Genomic DNA, 25,449 nt, shown 5'->3' with positions numbered 1-25,449 from the left:
GATGGAACTATTCGGTTGGCCGTAGATTAAGATTTCCGACTTTCTACTTTGTCCCAAACGCAGCAGAGTAGACTTTGCCTTATACAACTATCATCAACAGTAGTTTCATTAGATCAATCGCCAATAAACACTAAAGAAGAAGAAGAAGAAGAAGAAGAAGTTTCATTAGCTGCAATGTCTGCATATATCCTGGGTTTGGACTTGGGCACCACGTCGGTAAAAGTCGTTTTATTAGAAACTGTCTCCAGAACGGTGGTTGCTAGTCAGTCTTTGCCAACTTCGTCTGATATAATTGACCAAAGCGGGGAAAGGTGAGTGTGCACACACACACACACAATGTAACCATTCAACTCTCCCCTGCTGGGTGCTTGCCCCGTGTGTAACCTGGCTGCGTACGTGTTCATGCGCAGGCGAAAGAGCAGGACACTGGCCGGATCATTGACACTGTGAACCGGTGCATCGGCCTGCTGCCCCGAGACAAACTGCAGCATGTCAGCAGCATCGGGCTGTCCGGACAGATGCACGGGGTTTTATTCTGGAAAGCAAAACGCGGTAAGCCTTCCACCTGGGTGCTGCGTGAACGCTGTTGCATTTCTTAAATTGTGCTCAATTGTGAAACAACTGCTGTAATACATGAGTACTTGCGCAGCAAAGGAACAGATATACAGATATTTATCCTGCAATGTTATTGCCCATATCTGTTTGCATTTGCACAATTTGTAATTGCACATTAAGCTGTTTAACCCTTGTGCCCTCCTCGAATTTTCAACCTTTCGACCCCTTCGTGGCAAAAATGTACACGCCCATAATAACTGCTATTAAATCATCATACATGAATATTTGTTTCTACTTCTTTTTTTTTTTCATGAATCACTTAAACAGCTTATTTCGTACTCAAAACTACCAAACATTCAATAATGTTCTGGATTTTAACCCTTTAAATGCCTGTTTCATTATTTGAATTATCTCATTATTTATGACAAAAAAAACAAAAAATGTATTGTTTTCAATATAATAATTAGTAGAGGGATGGAACTTAGGTGGTTATTAGAGTCTTGGTTGAGTCAAAGATTAGCAACACAATTGATTTCACTGCATTATTATTTTTGACGTAGTGTCAGATACTACCTCTGGACACCTAGTGTCCTAGTTTCTTCAGAAGAAGAGTCATCGCTTGCAGATGAAGGCTGCATGACCATTTATACGGCCTCTTCTGCAGTGAAATGACTCTTCATTTTAGCTCCTACTCTTGGCTCCAGGACTTTCTCCTTCTCTGCTCACTCATGAAATAACCCCTCAGCCAAACTGCATGTTAACATTTGGCTGTGAAAGCAGCCAGGTGCGTAAACAAACTAACAGTTGTTTTTTGTTTTTTAATTACTTGAGCAACTCTTCAAAGATATGAAATGCATCTTTCAAAAGATCAAAAGATGCGCTTTTCTTTACCCTGAAATGATCAGTGCATGCTTACAGATACACACAAGATGCCCTTTTTTTGACCCTGAAATGATCAGTGCATGCTTACAGGTACACACACACACACACACGCACGCACGCACGCACGCACGCACACACACACACACACACACACCACACACACACACACACACACACACACACACACACACACACACACACACACACACACACACACACACACACACACACACACACACACACACACACACACACTGTTGGGGCCCCGAAATGCATTACACTACATACATACATACATTACACAATGCATGGTTTATACTGCAATGGCAGTGAGATCAAAAAAGGTGGTTTGAATGGCAGTCAATGAGGCATTTTTTGCCACGAAGGTGTCCAGAGGTAGTATCTAATACTACGTAAAAAATAACAATGCAGTCAAATCAATTTTGTTGCTAATCTTTGACTCAACCAAGACTCTAATAACCACCAAAGTTCCATCCCTCTGCTAATTATTATATCGAATATTTTTCATTTTTTGTGTTCTTTTTTAATAAATAATGAGATAATTCAGATAATGAAACAGGCATTTAATGGGTTAACATCCTGAAAAATATCGAATATTTGGTAGTTTTGAGTACGTTATAAGTTCTTTAAGTGATTTCTGTAAAAAAAAGTAGAAAGAAATATTCATGTATGATGATTTAAAAGCAGTTATTATGGGCGTGTACATTTTTGCCACGAAGGGGTCCAGAGGTAGTATCTGACACTACGTAAAAAATAATAATGCAGTGAAATCAATTTTATTTTCAATCTTTGACACATCCAAGACTCTAATAACCACCAAAGCCCCATCCCTCTACTAATTATTATATTGAAAAAATGTAAGGTTTTGTGTTTTTTAGTAATAAATAATAAATAATGCAAATAATTAAACAGGCATTTAAAGGGTTAAAATCCAGAATATTATTGAATGTTTGGTAGTTTTGAGTACGTTATAAGTTGTTTAAGTGATTCATGAAAAAAAAAGTAGAAAAAAAAATTCATGTATGATGATTTAATAACAGTTATTATGGGTGTGTAAATTTTTGCCACGAAGGTGCCCAGAGGGTACAAAATGCATCACGGGAGTATACAAAACACGTAAGAGTAAACGACAATGGATTTCAAAAAATTTGACTCAAAAGAAGACTTCTTACAGAATTCCATGCCAAAAGCTGTAACACAGCTGAAATGATTACCAAATAAAAAAAAAAAGTCAGGAAAAATGTACAAAAATGCCCGAGGAGGGCACAAGGGTTAATCTTATATTATCTGGTATATAATATGTGCCGTGGCATTTATTTTATTAATATAAAAGTTAAAACAATACACCCTTATACACAAAGAGACATACTTTCTTAATTAGTCTAACCAAAAGTATCCAACAAATCCAAAAGGGAGAAAATCAGTTTTAAATAGTAAATCTATGCTCCTGGGATGTCTCCATCCTCTCTCCCCCTGCAGGTTGTAATTGGTCCAAGAGGGATTTCTTCACAGCCAGAGACACCAGTCAGCTGATCACCTGGCAGGATGGGCGCTGCAGCAGCAACTTCCTGTCCTCACTTCCAAATCCAGACTCACATCTCAGCGTGGCCACAGGCTTTGGCTGTGCAACAATCTTCTGGTACATGAGAAACAGGTCAGCATGCACTTCTGAAAACATCCCAAAGCATTTTTATTTAGTGATATGAAACTGAAGTTAATATGTTTGGTTTTTACTGCAGGCCAGAGTTCCTAGAGGACTTCACAGTTGCAGGTACCATCCAGGACTATGTGGTGTCCATGCTGTGTGGTCTGGACGGCTGTGTGATGACGCCCCAGAATGCAGCCAGCTGGGGCTACTTCAACACCTCTACCAACCAGTGGAATACAGACATGTACGTAAAGTGTAAATCTACATGCATGACACATTTTCTAAAGGTTTTGCATGCTTAGTGTTCAACTAAAATTGCTAAACATTTTGGCATTGTAAAGAGTTGTTATGCGTAACCTACATTACAAGCCTCTGTGTGTGCATGCTGCAGTCTGAAGGGGGCCGGCTTCCCTTTGAGCCTGCTTCCTCAGTGTGTGTCATCTGGTGGCTGGGCGGGTCAGGCGTGCTCTGACTGGCATGGTATCCCTGCTGGAACACCAGTAGGGGCCGCTCTGGGAGACTTCCAGTGCTCGGTATACTCCTGCATGAGTGCCAGAACAGACGCAGGTAAAAATAGCTGTACTCGACTGTTTATGCACTTCAGAACAAAGTCTATCCATTACAGCTGTTCAATGACATGTAGCACGTGCTTTTGTTTTAGTGTGTCATCCTACTGTAGTTATTTTCTTTATTTTTGTGGTTGTTTGGCCCCTTTTCATTGTCATTGTGTGTATCTTTTGTGGTCTCTTTGCAGTTGCTTTGCACGTCTTTGTAGTTTTGTGACTCTTTGTAGATTTGTTACCAGTTGCAACAGCGGTGCTGGTATTGTTTATTAGCTTGTGAGTCTGTTTGTTCCATTGGAAAATCCCTCATTAGAGATGTGTTAATATACTGTATTAAAACTGAAAAATACCAAATAAATAAGCATAGGAATGACTTAACATGGCACATAGCAGCAACTACCCACGTCTTAGTTTGTACTCTTTATGTTGCACACACAGGAATGAATGCATTATGGATCAAGTGTCTCCTGCATGTCTTGTTTGGTGCTGTTAGTGTTTATGCCTCAGATGACAGTTTTTATCCTCTCCTAATTTCTCAGTTCTTAACATAAGCACCTCAGCCCAGCTGACCTTCGCCTTGCCAGCTGACTTCAAACCTCCAGATTCTCCTCAGCCTGCGTCCTCCATCTCCTACGTTCCCTACTTCGAGGACTCGTACTTGGCGGTGGCAGCTTCACTAAATGGAGGGAATGTACTGGCTACATTTGTGGAGATGCTCACTTCCTGGATGAAAGAGCTTGGTATGTATTTGTTGTCATGCTAGTAGTGTGCAGTGTTTGTTCAACTTTTCAATTCAACTAAAATGTCACGACTATGGAGGGATTGCCATGTTAAACCTAAAAAAAAAAAAAGAAGCCCAATGACCCTGATGATCCTCCTTACTCTAGCGTCAAAATGATGTGGGTGTTAAGTGTTTTCCACACATTCATGTTCCAGAATGAATCATGATAACTCTGATTATCTTTCCACTTTTCCTCTCGCTCAAAAATCAAGTGGAAATGTTGTTTATGTTTGGATTTTGTGCTAATTAGCTAATGCTTATTTACACATTTGCAAAGCTAAAATGCTGACCACTGTAATAATCTGTATGTTATGCTAAGGTTACCATTTGTCTCAAAGCAGTGCTGTGTAATACGGCTTCATAGAGTTGCTAGCATAGCTGTAGAATCTTCAGACTTAGTCAAATTAAATGTGGCAATAGACATGTTTTTTGTTTTAACTTACCATTATCATGTTACTTGTTAGACGCTTTTATCCAAAGCGACTTACATACACTCAATACGGTGGACAATCCCCACAGGAGCAATTTGGGGTGAAGTGTCTTGCCCAGGGACACAACGACATGCTGACTGCAGTGGGGTTTGAACCTGTGCCCCCCTGATCAAAACACCAACGCACTAGTCCACTGCACCACACGCCTCCCTATTTCTATGGCTATAGAATAATGACATCAACAGTGTTTGGATTGCTTCCCTATAATACTCGCTTTCACAAGGAAGAACAAAGTATGTCTGCCACAGGGTCAAATCTCCTGGGAAAATGAGTTGTCCATGTATGGCATAGAGCTACGAAAACAATGTGCTGTGCAGTGTTGCCAACTAATTTCTAATAAATGTAGCTAGAAGCTCCAAAGGTTTCCAGATAACGTCATGCGGTCATTTGCAGATTGCCATGTCATTGCTTTTTTATTGGCATGCAACTTATTCTGAGTGACTGAATCCGACATCCACGTTTCAGTTGTCTTTGCAACAGTGGCACTTACAATATTCAGGGTTCGTACGGGTGCTTGAAATCCTTGAAAAAAGGTTGGGAAAGTGCTTGAATTTTGGGAATGGTGATTGAAATTGAGATAAAGTGCTTGAAAATGTAAATGCTTTACTTTTACAATAAATTGCTGTCTGACTGAATAGTTCGCTTTTGAGATTAAAACAAAAGAATTGCTTCGCTTCTACATAAAACCTGCAAGTGTTTGTGTTACGTGTGACCTGGGGCATTCTGATGAGAGTGATAGATGACTGTGTGCCAGGAGGTTGCCGTTTCAACGAGCGTTGGCTAGCAGAAGACAAATACAAGCCATGGCTAAGACGAGGGTCAAGCCCACGAGTAGCCTCCTGCAAAGTTTGCAAACATAACGATGCGAGAGTCTGCGCTGACGAGCCACATGAAAGGTACGCCGTAGTAGAGCATTTTAGATTAGGCTAACGTTGCATGTTACGTTTGTTTAAGCTAACGTCAGCTAGCTGAATAGCGAACTCGATTGAGGGATAATAATAATTGCAGGGGACAATCATTTCAGAGGAGCGTACGTGCGTTACAGTCGCCATCGTGTGGTGTTCAGAGGATGAAGCACTCACGGCATTTCGTGTTATAGTCATGAAATATAATCTATTGATTCGACACAGAGCGATTTTGAAAGCAATGTATTTCTACTGGTGGTATGTTTCGTGCCTAAACCAAATGTGACTTGCTCTATCGAAATCAGTCACATTGACCCGAAGACACATTTTCGTTTGTATTACTGGTCTGGGGGAAGCTCGCGAGTGTGTTTGTGTATTTTTGCGTTTGTGTCCCGGGGAAACACTCACAAGAAACACCGGCTGTTGCTATGCCTGCTGTGACGTTACATTAGTCCGTTCTCTGCTTGTAATTATGCCGAAGCTTCAAAGTTGTATTTATCATCTGAATTTGCCGAAACAAATGTAATATTCTGAAAGCCAAGACTTTTGTTTATTTGAAAACAGATGAAAACAAACTGTCTTTTATATAAAATTGAAGTATTATACAAGTAAAACTACATTTTGCTTTAATCCCATGTAATTGTAGAATGAACAGTTTTCCTTTGAAGATGTATAAGTCAGGTGTCTTGAGTAGTCAGCATGACCTACAAATCATTTTACACATTTGTAAATATTATTATCCACTTGTTACCATTGTGAGTCTATTTTTATGCAGCTCTGCGTGATTTTGTGGCTACAATTCAGGCTAATACACTACCAGAGGTGGAATAAGTACTCAGATCTTACCAGAGTGTAGGAATACTCTATCACAGTAAAAGTCCTGCATTCAAAATGTTCCTCAAGTGAAAGTAGAAAAGTATTATCATCAGAATATAGTGAAAGTAGCGACAGTAAAAGTAGTCATTGTGCAGATTGGTCCATTTCAGAATAATATATATGATATGTTTTATAATGATTGATCATGAAAGTGTTCTCAAAGCTGGTGAAGGTGCAGCTAGTCTGAATGACTTTGTTTACTGCAGGGTAGCTGGTGGATTTACTCCAGGTGGAACTAAAGTCTGATTTAACACTTGATTAGATTTCACATCATTCATCCACATCTGTAAAGTAACTAAAGGTATTAAATACATGTAGTGGAGGAAAAGTACACCATGTACCTCTGACTTATGTTCACTGCCAACCTAAAAGTACCTCAAAAATAGTAATCAATAATGTATTGAAAAGTTATTTGGCTGATTGTTTTATATCGGCTCAGCCAGGTTATACGGGAGGCCCAGTCTACGTACAGATCACTAATTTTGAAATATTAAACTTAGTTTTCTTTTCTTTAATTTTTCATCCTCGTGTAGAATGCTATCACGAAACACACATTTGGTTGTTTATAGCATAAAGAACATCTGATTTAATGTGAGGTAGGGAAATAATCATTTGAGTATGTGTATATAAATATGTAATTTACAACAGCTGTAAGATGCTTGAAAAGCTGGAAAATGCACCTTGAAAATGCTTGAAATTTGCTTGAATTTGACTTTGGAAAAGGTGTAAGAACCCTGAATATTACAACTTGGAAACGCTATGGGGGTTGTTTATTGCCACTCTAATTTTTTTAATAACAAATACAATATGTTCAATTTAATCAAATGTCAATGACAGCCCAAAGAGAGCAGTTTTCTCTAAACCTTTACTAAAATGTTTTTGAGATTATTGCCATTTAAGTGTTTAATCCTAATGTTAAACAGCTCCTCCTCTTCCCTGCAGGTGTAGAGATGAGTGATTCCTGTTCATATGAGAAGCTGATTAATTGCGCCCTGAATCAGGAAACGAGCGAGCTGTCGGTGAGTCCCACTCTCTTGGGGGAAAGGCACGCCACCCTCTGCCTGGGCCAGGTCACCAACATCTCCCCTACCAATCTGTCTCTGGGTCACGTGACCAGGGCGCTGTGCCGCGGAGTCCTGCACAACATCATGTCAATGATGCCTGCTGAGCGTCTGCAGCAGGCGGGGGTCTGCCGGATTGTGGGCAGTGGGAGCGCCATCGCCCGCAATGAGGTGCTGAGGCAGGAGGTGGAGAAGGCGTTTCCTCAACCGGTGGTGTACGGACAAAACGCTGACTCTGCTGTCGGCGTAGCCATGGTCCTCTGTGACCTCATGAGAGAAGCATACATAATCAAGTGAACATTATAGGTTACTTATTTAATCGCTCATTTGGTAAAAATCAGGAAAACTGAAATGGTACAACAGATTTTGCTCTGAATTAAGAATTTTCCAGCTTGTATTGTTCTGTGAGGTTTTTAGACTTTTAGGAATCAAAGATCGAAGCTACCAAATGATACATGCTGGCTCATACCAACTGCTTCTTGAATGCAGCTAAAATCCCCTTTCAACATTGAATTGAACTCCATTACCTGTCATTTCTGGGTCTAATAAGCAGTGTTTCAGATAACATGATGTCTGATAAGGATTTTAAAACATAAGTCTGTTGGAAAGATGCTCATCATTCATTAGAAAAAAACTAATGTTAAAGAGCAAATGTATTCAAAGACAGCTACCTATGTAGAACTGTGCAAAGAATAAAAAAAACACATTGTGTTATCACTTGTTTTTCACTCCTTGCTTTCTGCAGTAACGGTTGAACGCAACGAGTTCATGCTCTTTCCCTCCATGTTGCTGAAAGGTGTTATGAAGTGTGAGGTAGATTGAAATCACAGCACCTCTGGAATGCTTTGAAAACAACAGATGTATGATCTATTATAAGATCTATAAGTTTGAGTGTGAACTGCTTCTTTTAAAAGGCCAGGGTTTATACTTAGGGCATCTGTAAGAAGAACCCTTGGCTTAGAATTAGGCTCTCATATCATTCTATGGGGCCTACATACCTAAAGTGAATAATACTGTAGGATTGTTTCCCCCCAGAAAGCTTAATGGTCTTACATTAAGGTTTTTTAATCGTTCCTCTGAAGGCTGCTCATTCACTGTCACTCACTTTTATCTAACGGTCTGGGTTTAGATTTATGATTACGGTATGATTACGGCTGTTTCTTCATTTAAAGTCTTTAACTTCAATGTTTTACTTCTGCTACTCACTAAGTGGGTTAATGTCCTTACATTTTGTCCCTTTTAAGTGGATTTTATAAACCGTTGTTATTTTCGTCAGTCCTCTGTTGACACTTGGATGCTTGTTATTTGATTATTTGATTCTTCAGCGTAGTAAGAATCAAGGAGAACATATTTAGTTTGATCTGTACAGAAAAGTCCAGATCAACCTTGAAAGCACCAGGCTGTAAGATATCAATCATATATCATCTTATATAAAGTGTAGAGTTGGTCTGGTGCCAAACACTTAAATGCTCAAGCTATCCTGTGCCTGTCTCCTGTTTAAGGGAGAACCACTTTTCTAATAGATATCACAATAATTAATGTGCTTATTTTAATACATTAGAACAATACATCTGAAAATGGGATAAAGGCAGGCTCAACATTGATGTCTGTTTTGTTGACATAAGACTCAGGTTTTTACATAGGGAATTAAGGAGATCTTTTGTATCTCTCCATAAATCAGAGAAAAGATGTAAACAACCAATTAAAAAAAACACTGGAATTATCGCCATGTTTTAAGGAAAAAAAGAGATATCAATCATGCTGAGAATGATATAAAAGTAAACCCCTCTGTAAAAACCTTCAGAACACGTCACTTTAAATATTGTTGTATGTAAGTGATACTGAAATGGAGGTTTATGTATTCCATACATTCTGCAAGACACTGCCTGTAAATAGAGTACAACAAAGATGAAACCTCCCCAGCTTATTACTTGTACTAAGATTATTTTTAATGTAACAAGTTTTATTAATTTGTATTTTTAAATATGGGAATGAGGAATTATCTGAGGATAACTTTATATGAATTTAGGAAATCTACAGACACAAATAGACAGTGACTTAAAACTGGTAAATGTGCAGCTATAGTTTCAATGACTTTGTATACTGCAGTGTAGCTTGTGAATTTACTCCAGGTGTAATTTAAGTCTTATGTAAGTGTTGATTGTATGTCAAATCATTAATCCAAATCTGCAAAGTAACTAAAGGAATTCAATTAATGTAGCGGAGTAATTCACCTTTGAATTGTTGTGGGGTACAAAGTAACATAAAATGGAAATACTCAAGTTAAGTACAAGTATCTAACCATTTTTACTTAAGTCCAGTACTTGAGTAAATGTACTTAGTTGCTTTCCATCTCTGGAAGGAAGAAATGTAATGGAAGCAAAACAGCTCAAACTCTCAAAATGGAGTCTATGTTTGCCTGTATAGTGCCTTGGCCTAGCTGTGAAAAGGGAAGTTATAATAAGAAAGGAAATGGCATGACTGCAGATCTATAGCAGACGCGAGAAAGCATAATCTCTGCAACCACACAGTCACAGGACCACAGCAGCATGGACACACACACTCACACACACTCACACACCCATGTCAGTAAAACTACTGGAGGCGCATAAGACACACAGGAAGCAAATCAGCGATTAAACAAAGGAAACTCGCTTAAGAAAATATCATGCACCAACCTTACAAAGAATAGTAGCATTTCAAAAGGGTAAGTTGTACATTTATGTTATTTTTTTAATCGAATTTGTTTAATTGATCTTGATGGCTATTTCTTTCCAGTGCCTCAGAGGATAACCCTAAAATGAATTTGAAAGACTATATGGCATATGCCACAGATAAACTGCTCTCTAATTATCTCCTCGTGAAACAAATGTGTTCCTGTCAGATAATACACGAGTACTCGCTGATTCCTTTGTGGTATTTTTTTGCTGTCTTGGCATGATGGTCAATAACAGATCCTTTTAAGCACTCAGGGCTGCAGTAATGTTCTCTGATATCCTCTGGGGGATGTCACCCTATCGCTGCCTCTTCCAGGCAGAGTCTTCCTGCTATCTCCCACCGCCTTTACAATAAACGGACATGTAAGGACAATAGGACTCACACACCCATGCAGGACACTGTTGTGTTTTTTACTTCAAGATCTATTTCTTTCTATAATCTGGTGCTGGATGAATAACCTTTGGTGAGTAAATTGATGTGTTTACCAGTTTTAAATTACAAGATTTCTACTGGTCCTGAAGGACATTGTCAAACATCCCAGTCAGTGAAATAATCTTTGTTTGAACATATCTTACATTCTATTGTGATTTGTTAACACATATTTTGTACATTTGAACATACCGTGCAGACATTTAAAAACCTGCACCGCAGTGGTGTGGTTGATTTTATGAGGATATGGGAACTAATGGTATGGGAAGATGGACCTGATTTCACCACTGACTCAAATTGTGTCTCTTAATCTTTATTTATAATTGAACTGCAGAAGAATGATGAGGGTGGTGCATCTGCACACACAATGAACAACTCATATTTTGGCAATGTAATTTTTTTAAAAATGTGTTCACAACTGGTCTAAATGGCATTTGAGATCCATGGGAAATGGGCTTTTCAAAAAATGAGACGGACAGCACACACTTCTCTGTTTTTCCATCAATTGTTTTACTTTGGTGCTATTCCTCTAGTGATGATCACAGTCATACGGTGATGCAATCACTAATTCCCCATTTCGTGACAGAGAAAAGGGAACAGAAAGCCACCAAGATCAGGTTCCTGTTGTCCTTTCCTTGATTAAAAAACTATACATTTATTTATATCAGTTTGACTTATATTTTTTATTTAAATCACTTGCCAAATGTTGTTTTCAATAAACCCTAACGTACATAATTGATTATTCTGCAGCGAAGTGGCTACCAGATTAAGTGTTGTGAGTTATGTTCTCATGGAAATCTTCCTCTAAATACACTCCTTTGTTCCTCCCTGCGGCGGGAACATCACATGCCTGGAAATATGTCTGTGCCCTTAAAGGCTAGAAGGTGATTCCTGTGGTGAATTCAGACCCAGCTGATACAAACGCATAGTGACTCATGTTAAACATTAAACGCTTTGTCCCGCATGTTTACATCAGGGCTCTCTAATGCTTCTGGCTTGTGACACACTGGACACAAACTAAGTGTGTGTGACCGATTGGCACAATTGCAAGGAGTACCAAGCACACACAATTCAACCATACCGAAAATAAAAAACATAATGAAATAAGTAAGTAGATAAAAAAATATATAAAGGGAGAAGGGTATTGTGATTGGGGTGAAATACCTCTTTTCTTGGAACAATTTACAAACAATGTTAGTATGTCAATGTTAAGTCTATGTCTTATTCAAAAAGTATTCTCATACTCTGATGTAGGTAGGGACACCGGGGACAGTTGCAACACTTTTTGGGTTTTTCCCCAATAAGTAAAAAAACATTTACAATAGGATAGCCATTTTGCTATATTATACATTATCAATATGTCAGCTACTGAAACAATGTACTTAAGATGTTTTTATGAAATAAGTACAAGTTGGAAAATGTATTTAAAAAAAAACAACTCAACTGTTACAACTGTCCTTGTGTACAGGGACAGTTGTAACACATGCCAGGCACGGTTGTAACATGTTAATAACGGTTACCTTTTTCACACTACATGACAACAAATAGGGAAAGCTGTCAAATTCTAAGGCAATAAGATTTGAATGGGGTTTCACACATCCCCCAACAAACAATGAACAATGAACAGGATAACAGATAACACACACAGCATCATCATTCTCTGTGAAGGATTAAACTGTTCTCTGAGAGGTGCTTCTACCTTAACTATGTGGACCGACCTCCTTTGAGCTGAGACCATAATATAAATCAGCTGCCTCCATCAGGTAGTCTCTCAAAAGCATCTGCTCTGTTGAGAACACCTTCTTTGGTGTCCAGTAGCCTACTCTTGGGGGTGTTTGTGATCCCTGACTCTCCAACCTCAGCCTCCTTGTATGGAACCGGTACAGGGTGACATGGCATAGACCAGGGACTTTGCCACTTCCCTGAAGGATTTGCCCTTCTCAACTTCATGTGAGGACCTCTGCAGCAGAGCAAGTGGCACTCCCCTGTCTGTCTGTCTTCCTCTTTCTGACATGTGGCATACTGTAAACACACACACACACACACACACACACACACACACACACACACACACACACACACACACACACACACACACACACACACACACACACCACACACACACACACACACACACACACACACACACACACACACACACACACACACACACACACTTTAGGCCTACTGTACAGTATTATATTCTGTTTATTTTTACAGGGACAATGCACACCAACCAACAATACAACTGTATGCTTGAATGAACAATTGATCATTCAAGTAAATGAGCCATCATTGTAAATGTGCCATGTTACAACCGTCCCAGGACCACCAGTCTTGCTTCCACCCCCTGTGAACCTGCCTGGTTGCTAGCTTGACCCATATTTAGCTAGTTATATTTGTAGCTTACAATACAGTGATTCTAATAATACTAGTTTGGATTCCTAGACATTTGAACTCAAGACAGTATCCAAAAAATACATCATATAATTGTAGTTAATATTTTACCTCAGAAACACACTTTTGCTGATATCTTACGTGAGAAATGCAAACATGGCTCCTTTTTTTCTCAGCGATCTTACCATCTAACTGCGCATGTGCAGAGTGAGTTTCATCACTCTAGCTTGTTTGTTATTGGAGATATTGAAGGTGTTACAACCGACCCATGTTACAACTGTCCCTGGTCTCCCTACTGTATATTCTATGTCCATAATGTGTATACGTCATGCATTTTGTTTCGGTGTATTTGATGCTTTTTAAGTCAGAAACATACTCTAGGGTTTTCTCAACCTCTCCCCAAATAGGCATCCATTTTGGACATCTACAGAATGTGTGTGTAGTTTGCGAAGGGATAACACTTCCCACATTTACAAGATGTAATAAAATATCTCAAGCTCACTATGCCAGTCAATTCTCAGCAGCAATGCGATTACCATGGGAAGTCCATTACAATCGTCTGCTGATAGAATGCATTCAAATTATTTCCCCCAATGTTTATTTACCATTATGTTTCAATCATTTAAGGTGGTAGGGAATCAGATGAACTCCTTCACAAATGTATCTATAGCTGACAAATACTCATCCCTGGTTCTGATGGCTGTTGTCTGAATGATTCGCAGAGCAGGGGGTGGAGATGGAGAAGTCGGAGATGTTTGGCATCTCTTTGGAGACAGACAACAGGACGATGGAGGAGAAAGCGCGGCACAGAGCGGCGCATAAGGGCGGTTTCAGCAATGAGCCGCCCAAGGCTCCAATGGACACTGATTACCAGGAAGAGATGGAGATCCCCAAGCCGAAAATCAGAATGAATGCCAACTTTGACAAGTGAGCCTCACCATGCAAACATAAAGGGATTTTAACACTCATTATAACATGGTTCTGTGTATTATCAAGCCCAGAATTGATGATTAAGTTGGAATTGCTTCACCTTTTGCCCCCAATGATGTTGTCTGTGACGTGTAATGTTGACAGAGAGATTCAAGGATTGGATCCCAGTGGAAGCACAGACAACAGGTTTGGTATTGACAGGCTGTTCGAAGCGGTGGCCAGCAGGGACGTCCAAAAGCTGGACGGCCTGCATCAGTACCTGCATCAGAACAGGATGAAACTGTCCAACTCTCTGTGTGAGTGTCAGACCCATAATGCAACAGCTGTAGACATGTGTGTTACCTCCCTCAGGGGTTATTTTTTAGACAATGGACCCCTGGGCACAGACATGTAACAGGCCCCATCACCTTACCTATATGACACATAGACTCTGTGGTTTTGTGTCTCCTTGGTGTCTTCTATTGATTTCATGTGCTTTTGTGCTTAATTTGTTTATTTTTTGTATCTCTTTGTGGTCATTTGTAGGCCTGTTGTGTCTTTTTATGGTCTTCTTGTCCTGATTTTAAGTCTCCTTGTGTTAGTTTTGTTTATTTATTTATTATTTTCTTTATTTCTTTCACAACGATAGACAAAAGTCTATCATTGTGGTGATTTTGTCTCTTGAATAATTTTGTGTCTATTTGTGGTCGCTTTGTGTCCCTTTGTTTTATTTTTGCCAGCATGTGTCTCTTTGACTGACAGTGTGTAGTTGCAGGCCACTGGGCCCCTACACACTTAGGCCCCTGGCTCTGTGCCTAGGTTTGTCCAGATCTCCGCCCATGATCTCCCTGTATGTGTTTACACCTGCAGATCAGTCTCACGGTAAAACGGCCCTCATGAAGGCTCTGCTGCACCTCATGGATGGAAAAAACGAGACGGTGGAGCTTTTGATCGACATTTCAGAGAAGATGAAAGACATTAATGAGTTTGTAAATGCGGCCTACACTAACATCTACTACAAAGGTAAACTGAAGCTGAATTGTTGAGAGAATTAACCCTCATGTCTTTCTTTGTGTTATTCCTCAAACCTAAACAATGTAAAGAGATTTGAATGGTATGACTCTTTTTATTCAGGTCAGACAGCTCTTCATATAGCCATTGAGAGGAGGAGTCTCTCCTATGTGGAGCTGCTGCTCAGTAAAGGAGCAGACGTCCACGCCAAAGCCTGCGGAACTTTCTTCCAGCCACACGATGGCCCCAACTTCTACTTTGGTGAGTCAATGCTGCAGCAGGGCGCAGCCCCCTCCTCTGGAGCCTCACACAACGATAATCTACTGATCACACATCGCCACCTTTATTACTGAGTGAGAAACTTTCCATAGAGTCACAGCATCTCTGGACAATAACATGAAGAAATACATTTTCCAAGTTCCAATGTCATTTGTTCCCTGAAATCTTACATTTGAGCTGGGCTAGGGTTAATGTTCATTTATTACAAAAAAGGACAGCACAAAAAGATTGCCATTGTGACTGTCACATTTTGGAGCACAGCAGCCAAGGCTCAGGTGCCTAAGCTCAGTGAGGTCATTACTAACTGATAAACTGGGTCAATGATATGGGCCTAGGAAAATATTTCCCCAACAAGCTCCATATTGTCCATACTCCATGTCAGGGAATAATTTGCCCCGCATGTCCTCCTTCGCCCTCTGACGCAGATGCCCAGCCTTGGAAAGCCACTATCTCCCTTAAGGGGGGGCTGCCCTAGCATTTTGTTGTTGTTACCAGTTTATGACCAGGCAACTCTCGGTCAGAGATAGTTATTGTTGTGGGATACCTGGAACACATCCTTCTTGGGGTGTAGATGACCCCGAGCTATAACCGACAACTAAAGTTGATTCAGTGTCCTCAGCTGTTTAGTCTATCTATTGAATAATGTTGATTACCCTCAGCAAACTAGTTGAAACCTCCTACCAGAGGAAGGTTTCTTCAGAATTGATTTGGCATCTCTACCCTGTGGTCAACCCGTGGCGCATAACATGTCTTGTGAATTCCCCGGCCCGAAGCTTCAAATAAGCCATCATTGTTTGCCATCAAAGCTCCAGCTCTCTCTGAGCCCTGTTTCCAATTGCTTCAGAAGTTTATTGGCCAAAACCAAGTCGTATTTATCTTTTAAAGATCTAGAAAGGGTTATCAATGCCTTTGTAACCTCAAGACTGGACGATTGCAATGCTCTGTATGTGGGTATGGACCAGGCCTCAATTAGACGCCTGCAGCTAGTCCAAAACGCAGCTGCACGTCTTCTGACTGGCCACAAAAAGCGTGACCACATCACCCCAATTATGGCCTCACTACACTGGCTTCCAATTGGGTTCAGAATTGATTTTAAAATCCTTTTATTTGTTTTCAAAGCCCAAAATGGGCTGGCTCCGGCCTATATAGCCGAACTCCTCCATCGCTACACCCCGGCCAGAGCTTTAAAGTCGGCTGACCAGCTGCTGCTGGTAGTGCCCAAGACCAGCCTCAAAGCCCGGGGGCACCGAGCCTTCGCATCAGTTGGCTCTAGGCTCTGGTACACTCTGCCCCTCCATGTGGGGTCGGCCCAGACCCTAGGGGTTTTTAAATCGACACTTAAAACTCACTTCTTCCCTCTGGCCTTCTAGTCAGAGCGGAGTATGACACCTGACTCCTGTGTTTTTGCTTTTTATATTTCTGTTGTAAATTATTGTATTTTATTGTGATTGTAGTAATGTGTTTTTATTACATGTACAGCACTTTGGCTCGACCAAAAATCACTTTTAAATGTGCTATATAAATAAAACTGGATTTGATTTGATTCCCCCACACATATTGACCCACAATCTGCGTTTCTCTAACAGGCCTGAAATAGAGGGATATGAGGGATGTCTAAAATGCATGATCTGTTTGGTTTTTTGAGCAAAACACATCATAGACCCATAATATATGCCTAAAAATAGCATAATAGGAGACCTTTAAGTAATTTTTACAACTGTTAAATTATTGTAAGTTCTGTGTGCAAAACTGCAATTAGGGTTTGAGGGAAACATTATTCAGGAAAGTTAAAAAGTCCAATATGAAGGAGGCCAGGGTGGATGGATGGGTCAAACTACTTTTTTTCTTACATATTTAAGCTACAGTTAAGGGAGTTAATTTACATCAGTAAATTCAATATAGTTAGGTAACTGTAACTTATATAAGATGGGTAGCTAACAAACACACTTATTAATGGGGGACTGTGGCTGCGAGGGAGTATGGTCGTCTTTCAACCAGAAGGTTAGGTTATGGGTTTGATCAGTGCAGTCAAGTGTCGATGTACTTGGATAAGATACTTAACCCTGAGTTGCTACAAGGGTTTATGAATGTTAGCTTTCCGAGAGCAAATGGTAGTGCTCTGTATGAATGGATTAATGACTCCTAGTGCGCTATGTAAAGCGCTTTAAGGGGTCGTACAGTCCTGATAAAGTGCTATATAATTGACCATTTAATCCAAAAAGACAACTTTCACAAGTGGCTTTGTAACCAGATGGTTTTTTTACAATTCGCAACCTTGTTGCGACCTAATCCGTTGGCAAATATGTTTCACTCGAACTGTCTGGCATTAGTCTCAAGCCCTGCTCTGCATGGCTGTTCTTGGATTGATTTGATGTAGACACAAGAATACATTGAGATTTAATCAATTATAGCACGCAGGGAAAAAAAGCTGTAACTTAACAGAGTGTCTTTGTGTGTTGTCCTCAGGTGAGCTGCCTCTGTCTCTGGCAGCCTGCACCAACCAGCCCGACGTGGTGGACTTCCTCATGAAGAGAGAGTACCAACGTGCTAATGCTGAGCTAACTGACTCTCATGGAAACACTGTGCTGCACGCCCTGGTGTTGGTGGCGGCTGACAACTCTACCGATAACACAGAGTTTGTTACCAACATGTATGACCGCATCCTCAAGACCAATGCCGAACTTCACCCCAAGTCGAAGCTGGAGGACATCGAGAACAACAATGGGCTGACGCCTCTCAAAATGGCTGCCAAGACTGGCAAGATTGGGGTAAACATTTCCGCAGTGTCACTGTAGACATAGCAGCATAGCTAGCTGAGGCCCAGGCCCAGGAACAAGACTCCTAGCAACAACCCAAGGAGTAAAGTTTGGCGGGCCCTGGGATGACTGGGTTCCCTAGACCAAAAGCCAATGATTACCAATGTTGTCATTTAATTTTGGATTATATCAGATAATAAGCTCTGTGGAAAATTGAGGTTTAGAATACTCACAAGTTTTCTTCACAAACTCTTTTATGATTTATGAAGCACTAGAAATAAAAAGCTAATGTTGGGGGATAAACAAATGAATTGAATATCACCATCATCATGTGCACCATATTTACTGACATGTTTAATGTCGAAGAACCTGTTAACTATACACTTTATCTAAGGAATTTTACCAAATAATAAAACGACCTTGACTTCAAATCAAGGGAACTCAAAGTGCAAAAATGCTAACACATTTCAGTTGTTTGATGATGCACATTGAAGTCTTCTTTCTTGCAGGCTAGGTTAGAGGGTCACAATTTCAGTCTCCATATTGTACGACCTAGATAATTGTGATTGAACATTTTCAGAAATAAATTGGCTCTGACTTTACTTTAATTTGTCTGCAGATTTTTTCACACATCCTAAAACGGGAATTCCAAGAGAATAAAGCCAAACATCTGTCCCGTAAGTTCACAGAGTGGGTTTACGGGCCCGTCCAGAGCTCCTTGTACGACCTGGCCTCGGTGGACTCGTACCAGGAGAACTCAGTCTTGGATATTCTGGTGTACGGCAGTGACATTCCTGTGAGTCCCAGCATTATAAACCCAGTCTGTCAGTTGTTGTTCTGTACTCAAACATGTGACTCCTTTCAGAACCGCCACGAGATGCTCGAGATGGAGCCTCTGAGCCATCTACTGGACGAGAAGTGGAAGAATTTTGCTGGTCGAATGTTTTTCCTCAACCTCCTGGTCTACATCCTGTACCTGATCAACTTCACCCTTGTGGCCTACAACAAGAAATTTGGGCTGGTAAGCTGACTGCTACATATGGTTTGACTGCTCTTTGTAGCTGATCTGAACTGAGATTTCTGCTCTGCCCCACAGCCGCCATTTCACATTGAACACACCACTCTGGGTTACCTGTATGTTTCAGGCCAGCTAGTGACAGCGCTGGCAAACTGCTATTTCTTTGTCATAGGGGTAAGTAGGTGACTATGTGCTTTTAATTAAAATCACATCACAGTCTTCAATCTTTTAATAAAAAATCATACCTAAATCCCTAGGTCATGGACATGTATAGGAAACGGCCGAAGCTGCAGACGTTGCTGATTGATGGATATTATGAGATTCTTTTGTAAGTAGTAATGTTTAAAACGTTGGATGTTTTACCACAGTACTGACTCACTAAAAGCGTTACCATTTGGTGAACTTGTATTTTTCCTAAATCAAACAAAAAAAACCTTTGACTAGATTATCTCTATTTCTAACTGAGTGAGTCAGTGATTCTGGAGAAAGATTGTTGATATTTGAACTCAACACTCAAACAAACAGCTCCCTCCAGATTTAACATACTTGCCTTTATAATGTACATCCATGGCTTTAGTCCTGTCCTGTGCACAATTATGAACCCCCATTGCTGATAACATGACACAACACCTTTCTATTCAGGTCTGTTTTTGCGTACGTCTGAAAAGTATGTTTTTGGCTTTGACAATTGCATAAAATGTCTTATGCTAATGAAGCACTTGTTGTTCATGAGGGGCCACTGACGGACAATCTCTAGATGAGTAAGGAGACAACACAATAAACAAAACTAAAACTGTCAATAAAAGAGGTTTTTCAAACATTGTAAACCACCCCAAACATGGAATGTCCTTGATTGTAAATGTTCTTAATTTAATGATGTATTTTTAATTGTTAGATTTGAAAACCACAATGCTTTGCAGGATCACAGTGGTTTCTCTTGACAGTTTTTTTCAGGGCCTCCTGTTCCTGTTCACAGCCGGGCTGTATCTGTTGGGGATGGAGCAGTACCTCAGCGTAATGGTGCTGTGTCTCGCTCTCAGCTGGGTCAACATCCTCTACTTCTCCAGAGGCGACAGACACATGGGCATCTACAGCATCATGATACAGAAGGTAGTTCACACAGGACGCTCAGCACCACGGTGACCATCACAGTGAACCCTCCTTAAATCACTTTTCCCCTTTTTCTTTTTGTAGATAATCCTCTGTGATATCATGCGCTTCCTCCTTGTCTACATTGTCTTCCTCTTTGGATTTTCAGCAGGTATTCCCCAAAATGCTTTTTGATCTGAAAATATAACTCATTTTACTCATTTATTTTTTATTGATTTGAAAAGTAGAAGGAGATAAATTACTTTCCTAAACAAATAAATATTTTGAGATAATAAAATGTTCTTTAACGGCAATGTCTATAACGAATTATAAACTTGATTATAATGCTTTGTAATCTGCTTTTGAGACTGTATAAGTGTAGTATTAACTACTCGTACATATTCACAACGCTTTATAACAATAATCATTACACATTATAAAGTATTTTATAACAACTTACATGGTAAAGTATAAATAAATACTAGTAACTTTTTTGGTTGTTTTGAGTGTCATAGTATGTTATAATGCCCATTGTATTAAAACATTATCTTTTAATAAGGCATTTAAATCACTTTTATAGGGTATTAAAATAAAACAGGTGATAATAGACGATACATTATTTAATGATATTTTTCCTTAAAGAAAACAATGACCACTTACTGAGTTATACCCAGCTTGTAATTTGTTATCCCTGCATAAACCTCAGGAAGCTGTGCTAAGTGGTCAAATAACCCATTGACCACTTAGAGCAGTGGTTCCTAACCTGGGGGGCGCCTCCCCCCTTGGGGCGCCAAAGATCGCAGGGGGGGCGCCAGGCCTCAGATGATTTGAGGCCAAATATCATATTTAGACTTTTTAATTTTTTTTATTTTTTATACATATAATTGTAAAAGGCCTTGTCTCTACATTACAATAAAATGTAACAAATAATTGATTGATTCATTTGAATACAAATTAGTTAGTAGCTATTAAAGGCATACAAAGACAGAAATGTATAATTGTTTCTTTAATAGAAATCTTTCTTCTGCCCATAAAGTGTCCAAACCAGGCTTTTCTGGATAAGCGCATTTTTAAAACATAGTCATTGTCCATGCCGGTTTCAGTTGGATTATTTGTCACAGTTGCTCCGATCAGATCGGTCTCCTCCATTTTCTATATTATTTACGACTTTTGAATCCACATAAACACAACGGCAAAATCCGGCTTACTTTGAGCATGTGTTTTAAACAGTTTAATCCCTTTGTGAATTGTTTCCACTTCCGCGCCGTCCTTTCATTTCTTCATACAGCGGGAATCCAAATGAATTACTCCTGAGTCCAATAACCATCAAAGTCACTCCAATAGTGCTCCTTAATTACGCCTTCATTCTCCTTTAACAAAATACTTCACATTCACCCAGTTTGTGCGAGTAGTTGTAGCATTTTTGCATTACATTATAATGCATTAAAACATAGATTATCAGTATCTTAAGACGTTATAATACACTTGTATTTGGCAACAAATGTGACTATCATTAAGTATTATTATCCTTTTTCCAAAATGTGAGTTAAGGGCCTATAACTGTACATATACATTACTATAAGCACATTATTACACATCTAAAGCATATTTATAATGCAGTATAGACATTGGGCGTCATAGAAAGTGTTACCTAAGCTTGCATAGCTATTGTCACTATGCGATAATGGGAGGATGTGCTATTTGTAATCTGTTTCCCCTGTCCTCTCACAGCGGTGGTCAGTCTGCTCATAGAGCCTGCGGAAAACACCACTGTGGTTGAGACGCCGGGAAAGGGGCGTTTGTATATTACAGTTGCTCCTGATGATTGTGTAAAGCCCTCCTTCAAGAGCATCACCTTCACCATCCTGCAGCTCTTCAAGTTCACAATCGGCATGGGGGACATGGAATTCATCCAGGACCACAAGAGCAGCGTGGTCTTCTATATGCTCCTTATCGGGTACATCATACTCACCTACATCCTGTTGCTCAACATGCTCATCGCCCTCATGAACTGCACCGTGGAGAAGACCACCAAGGAGAGCACAAGCATCTGGAAGCTACAGGTGAGGCGTGCAGGAGTGAGGTTGATCTGTTCCAGGTCTGTTCCAAGCAGCTAGGGTTTGATTAAGTGATTTCACTATTTTTTTAGAGGGCCATCACCATCCTGGACATGGAGAAAAGGCTGTCTAGCTGTCTGAGGAAGAGGTTTCGCTGTGGGGTGGAGAAGAACCTCAGGACTACTCTTGGAGACGACAATCGCCGGTGTTTCAGGTTGGTTAATCTCGGTTCAGCTACAGTACAATCTGTTACTGATATCAAGAGACTCCATCAAAAGCTGCATCTGAATCTTGGATGAAATTACACACACAGACTTCCATAATTAATGTCCTTGCACCATCACATTTGGTAATATGCACAACTAAAATTCAGGTATAGCTAGCTGATATCTGGGCTCCGACTTCTTTGCCACTTCTTCTGATTAGCATTTTTCACAAGTAGCCAGGTAACAAGCTAGCTTTAAGCTAATAAAAAACTAAATAAATCAGTAGAAAGCTGTTGGGTTCCCATAATGCATTTCAGCCCAATGCATTCTGCCCCTTCTGCTCTCCACACTGACTGTTGACCCGCATTCAACCAAAGCCTGTTGAAAACGATTGGTCATTACAACTCCGATTTCAAACACAAACCAGAATTCTTCCAAAATATTGTTTAATAGAAATGATGCATTATGCAGATATTTTTTATAGAGATCACTTGAGTCTAAATGGACATATCTGAATCATTTGATGTATTACCACATTTGGTTTGGGTATTAATCTTCCCCTCAGGATGAATTGTGATAACAGAATCATAAACTTATCATCCAGCACTGCTAAAAATGAAAATATTTTGCCCAAATACTTTGGTTTGTATCCTAATATCTGCTAAACTAATGGAATTCTCTTCACTGCATGCTAACATGCTAAACTAAGATGGAGAACACATTACAACTGCTAAAACTCTGGAAGTTATCATTGTCCTTGTGATCAGGCTAACACGCTAAATGCTAACATTCAAACTAAAGAGGTACTAGTTGGTTTCTGGGTCTGTGGGAAAAATATAGTGAAGCGAACCTATGAAACTGTCAACAGGAAACAGGCTCAGTGCACAGGGCTCCTAAGCACAGTAAGCCAGGGCTGAAGAAAGAGATGCTTGCTTGGTTTCTCAATGTTGTATACATTCCCAGTAGTTAAAAATGACAAGCAGATTTTATCGGCTATACGTCTACTGATCAGTAGTGGTCCCCTACTCTGTCCAGCTGTGCTGAATTAGACACTAGATCTATGCATAAGGTGAGTCTTAGAGGTTTGTATAGGCAGGTTTCAAGTTGATATGAAGGATACTTTGAGAGGTTTAAGACATGTTTTGCAATAACGGCCAGCTGTTCGACTTTGTTTTGAGACTATTATATTACAAAGTCAAACCTCAAATGTTTACATTCAGGAGGTTCTCTATACCACAACTGTTCTGCATCCTCAAGCTGATCCTTTAAACAGTGATAGAACACAAGGTGTAGCAAGCTATGATAATAAAGAAGATACAAAAGCTGTAGGCTGGAAGATTCATCAAAAGATGCAGCTATGTGAGCACCATCGATTGATGCGCAGCACACTGGGCCCTTCACTAATTTGCCTTCTCTGACAGCTGATTGATGCATCGCACAGCATACAGTAATTGGAGCATGTGTCCTCTTGTCGTCTCAGAGTGGAGGAAGTCAACTGGAACAAATGGAACAGCAACCTGGGCAAAATCAATGAGGATCCGGGGTGCTGGGATCGCGCCCAGCAGCCTGCAGCACACGCCCCGCCCAACAGAGGTGCAGAAACATGAACGCAGTAAATGTTTTTTTTTTACTATTTCTCTGTGACAGGAAAGTCATGTGTGAACATATCCTTCTTTATCCACAGGGAGGAGCTGGAGAGGCTTTTTCACAGAGGGCAGTCGGCAGCAGGCATATCAGTCCTCAGAGATGAATCTTCTGAACCCCCCACCAGTCTAAAGACACACCAGAGAGCTTCACACTGGCTGCCCGGACATCAAGGCATTTACATTTAAAGACAGCAAAGAAAAGTAACTGTCAAATGTGTGAATTGCCTCTCTGACTGACTGATACTCCCCTGTCAGCCTGATATTAAATGTAGCCTTGGTGGCATTATTTCACTGAGATGGAGATATTGTAGATATGTGTTCACCTGACTGACACAACAGTGTAAAATAGGACAAATGATTAAAGATGCCTAATTGCCAAATCATACATTTGCAGTACATTTAATCCAAAGGCTTCTGCACACACTGTTTCCACCACCACTTGAGCAGGATGCACATCCTCTCAGCACAAAGGCCAGAACCTGCCTGTGACACAGCTCCCAATCCTTCATGGAGTAATACTGATTACGAAAGGTGCTGATCTCGCCCCCCCCCTGCAGTGTGCCCTTTATACAAGTCCCATTTTCATCACAGCTAGACAAGCTAAATCTACTGCAGCCAGATAGTCCTGTGGATTTCACAGCGTGCCTAGTCTACTCTACTTCCTGTTTCTATTTGTCAGAGGCAGGCTCGGGTAAAATGGCATGAAAGCAGAGCAATTGGTGCAACAGTCGTCATCTTTGGCACTAGCAGCCTCAGTTACAAATGAAAGGTGGTTTAGGCGGCCTTTTCAGTTGGCACACATCTGTAAGAAACCTATATGAGACGACTAAGAAACCACATCCTGTCCAAAGTGTTTTAAACTGCGTTTGTTTCGAGCTAAAGTAAGCATACAACTTGGTCAAAGAAAAATGTATTATAATGTATGAGTTGTGTGAGTTTGTAAATGGATGTTTTTAGTTAGTTTTGCAGTTGCTTCGGACCATTTACTTACATTAGTCAACACATTCCTCTGTTACTTCTCCGTTATTTCTTCATACACTCAAGGAGGCACAGGGTAATAAATGTATATAAATATGATCATTTGTGGAGGAGATATTCCTTTAAGAGCCCTTTTTCGCTATTAGCTCACGAAGAATGAAGTGAGAATGAGA

At 40.2% G+C, this 25,449-nt stretch overlaps 2 protein-coding genes across 3 annotated transcripts; both read left to right on the top strand.

The window, feature by feature from the left end:
• Positions 1-335: 335 nt before the first annotated feature.
• On the top strand, positions 336-8,500 carry shpk (sedoheptulokinase). The gene is made up of 6 exons (XM_034099124.2): positions 336-552; positions 2,938-3,112; positions 3,198-3,350; positions 3,498-3,673; positions 4,209-4,409; positions 7,665-8,500. Exons 1-6 carry the CDS (start codon positions 519-521, stop codon positions 8,078-8,080), a joined length of 1,155 nt encoding a protein of 384 aa, XP_033955015.2. The 5' UTR covers positions 336-518; the 3' UTR covers positions 8,081-8,500.
• Positions 8,501-10,307: 1,807 nt separating this feature from the next.
• trpv1 (transient receptor potential cation channel, subfamily V, member 1) lies at positions 10,308-24,683 on the top strand. 2 transcript variants are annotated; one of them, XM_034099707.2, is made up of 17 exons: positions 10,308-10,490; positions 10,749-10,964; positions 14,050-14,254; positions 14,402-14,553; positions 15,107-15,259; positions 15,371-15,508; positions 17,993-18,294; positions 18,902-19,078; positions 19,148-19,303; positions 19,379-19,474; positions 19,558-19,628; positions 20,245-20,410; positions 20,495-20,561; positions 22,121-22,452; positions 22,539-22,660; positions 24,133-24,245; positions 24,337-24,683. In XM_034099707.2, the coding sequence occupies exons 3-17, from the start codon at positions 14,064-14,066 to the stop codon at positions 24,426-24,428; spliced, it is 2,328 nt and encodes a 775-aa protein (XP_033955598.1). In that variant the 5' UTR covers positions 10,308-10,490; positions 10,749-10,964; positions 14,050-14,063; the 3' UTR covers positions 24,429-24,683. The 2 variants fall into 2 exon arrangements, with proteins under 2 accessions (XP_033955598.1, XP_033955605.1); XM_034099714.2 differs by lacking the exon at positions 10,308-10,490 and having other exon boundaries at positions 10,842-10,863; positions 14,055-14,254.
• Positions 24,684-25,449: the final 766 nt, after the last annotated feature.

Source organism: Pseudochaenichthys georgianus, chromosome 14 (genome assembly GCF_902827115.2).
Source record: "Pseudochaenichthys georgianus chromosome 14, fPseGeo1.2, whole genome shotgun sequence".
In the NCBI taxonomy this organism is placed as follows: domain Eukaryota; kingdom Metazoa; phylum Chordata; class Actinopteri; order Perciformes; family Channichthyidae; genus Pseudochaenichthys; species Pseudochaenichthys georgianus.
Note: the sequence above shows the minus strand (reverse complement) of the source record. Positions and strands in the feature narration are given on the sequence as shown.

Excerpts from the sequence above, each read along its gene's own strand:
- shpk (XM_034099124.2), top strand. The coding sequence starts at position 519 with ATGCACGGGGTTTTATTCTGGAAAGCAAAACGCG. Across the intron at positions 553-2,937 it reads ATTCTGGAAAGCAAAACGCG|GTTGTAATTGGTCCAAGAGG; the intron begins GTAAGCCTTCCA and ends CTCCCCCTGCAG. Across the intron at positions 3,351-3,497 it reads AACCAGTGGAATACAGACAT|TCTGAAGGGGGCCGGCTTCC; the intron begins GTACGTAAAGTG and ends TGCATGCTGCAG.
- trpv1 (XM_034099707.2), top strand. The coding sequence starts at position 14,064 with ATGGAGAAGTCGGAGATGTTTGGCATCTCTTTGGAGACAGACAACAGG. Across the intron at positions 19,304-19,378 it reads ACAACAAGAAATTTGGGCTG|CCGCCATTTCACATTGAACA; the intron begins GTAAGCTGACTG and ends TCTGCCCCACAG. Across the intron at positions 20,411-20,494 it reads ACAGCATCATGATACAGAAG|ATAATCCTCTGTGATATCAT; the intron begins GTAGTTCACACA and ends TTCTTTTTGTAG.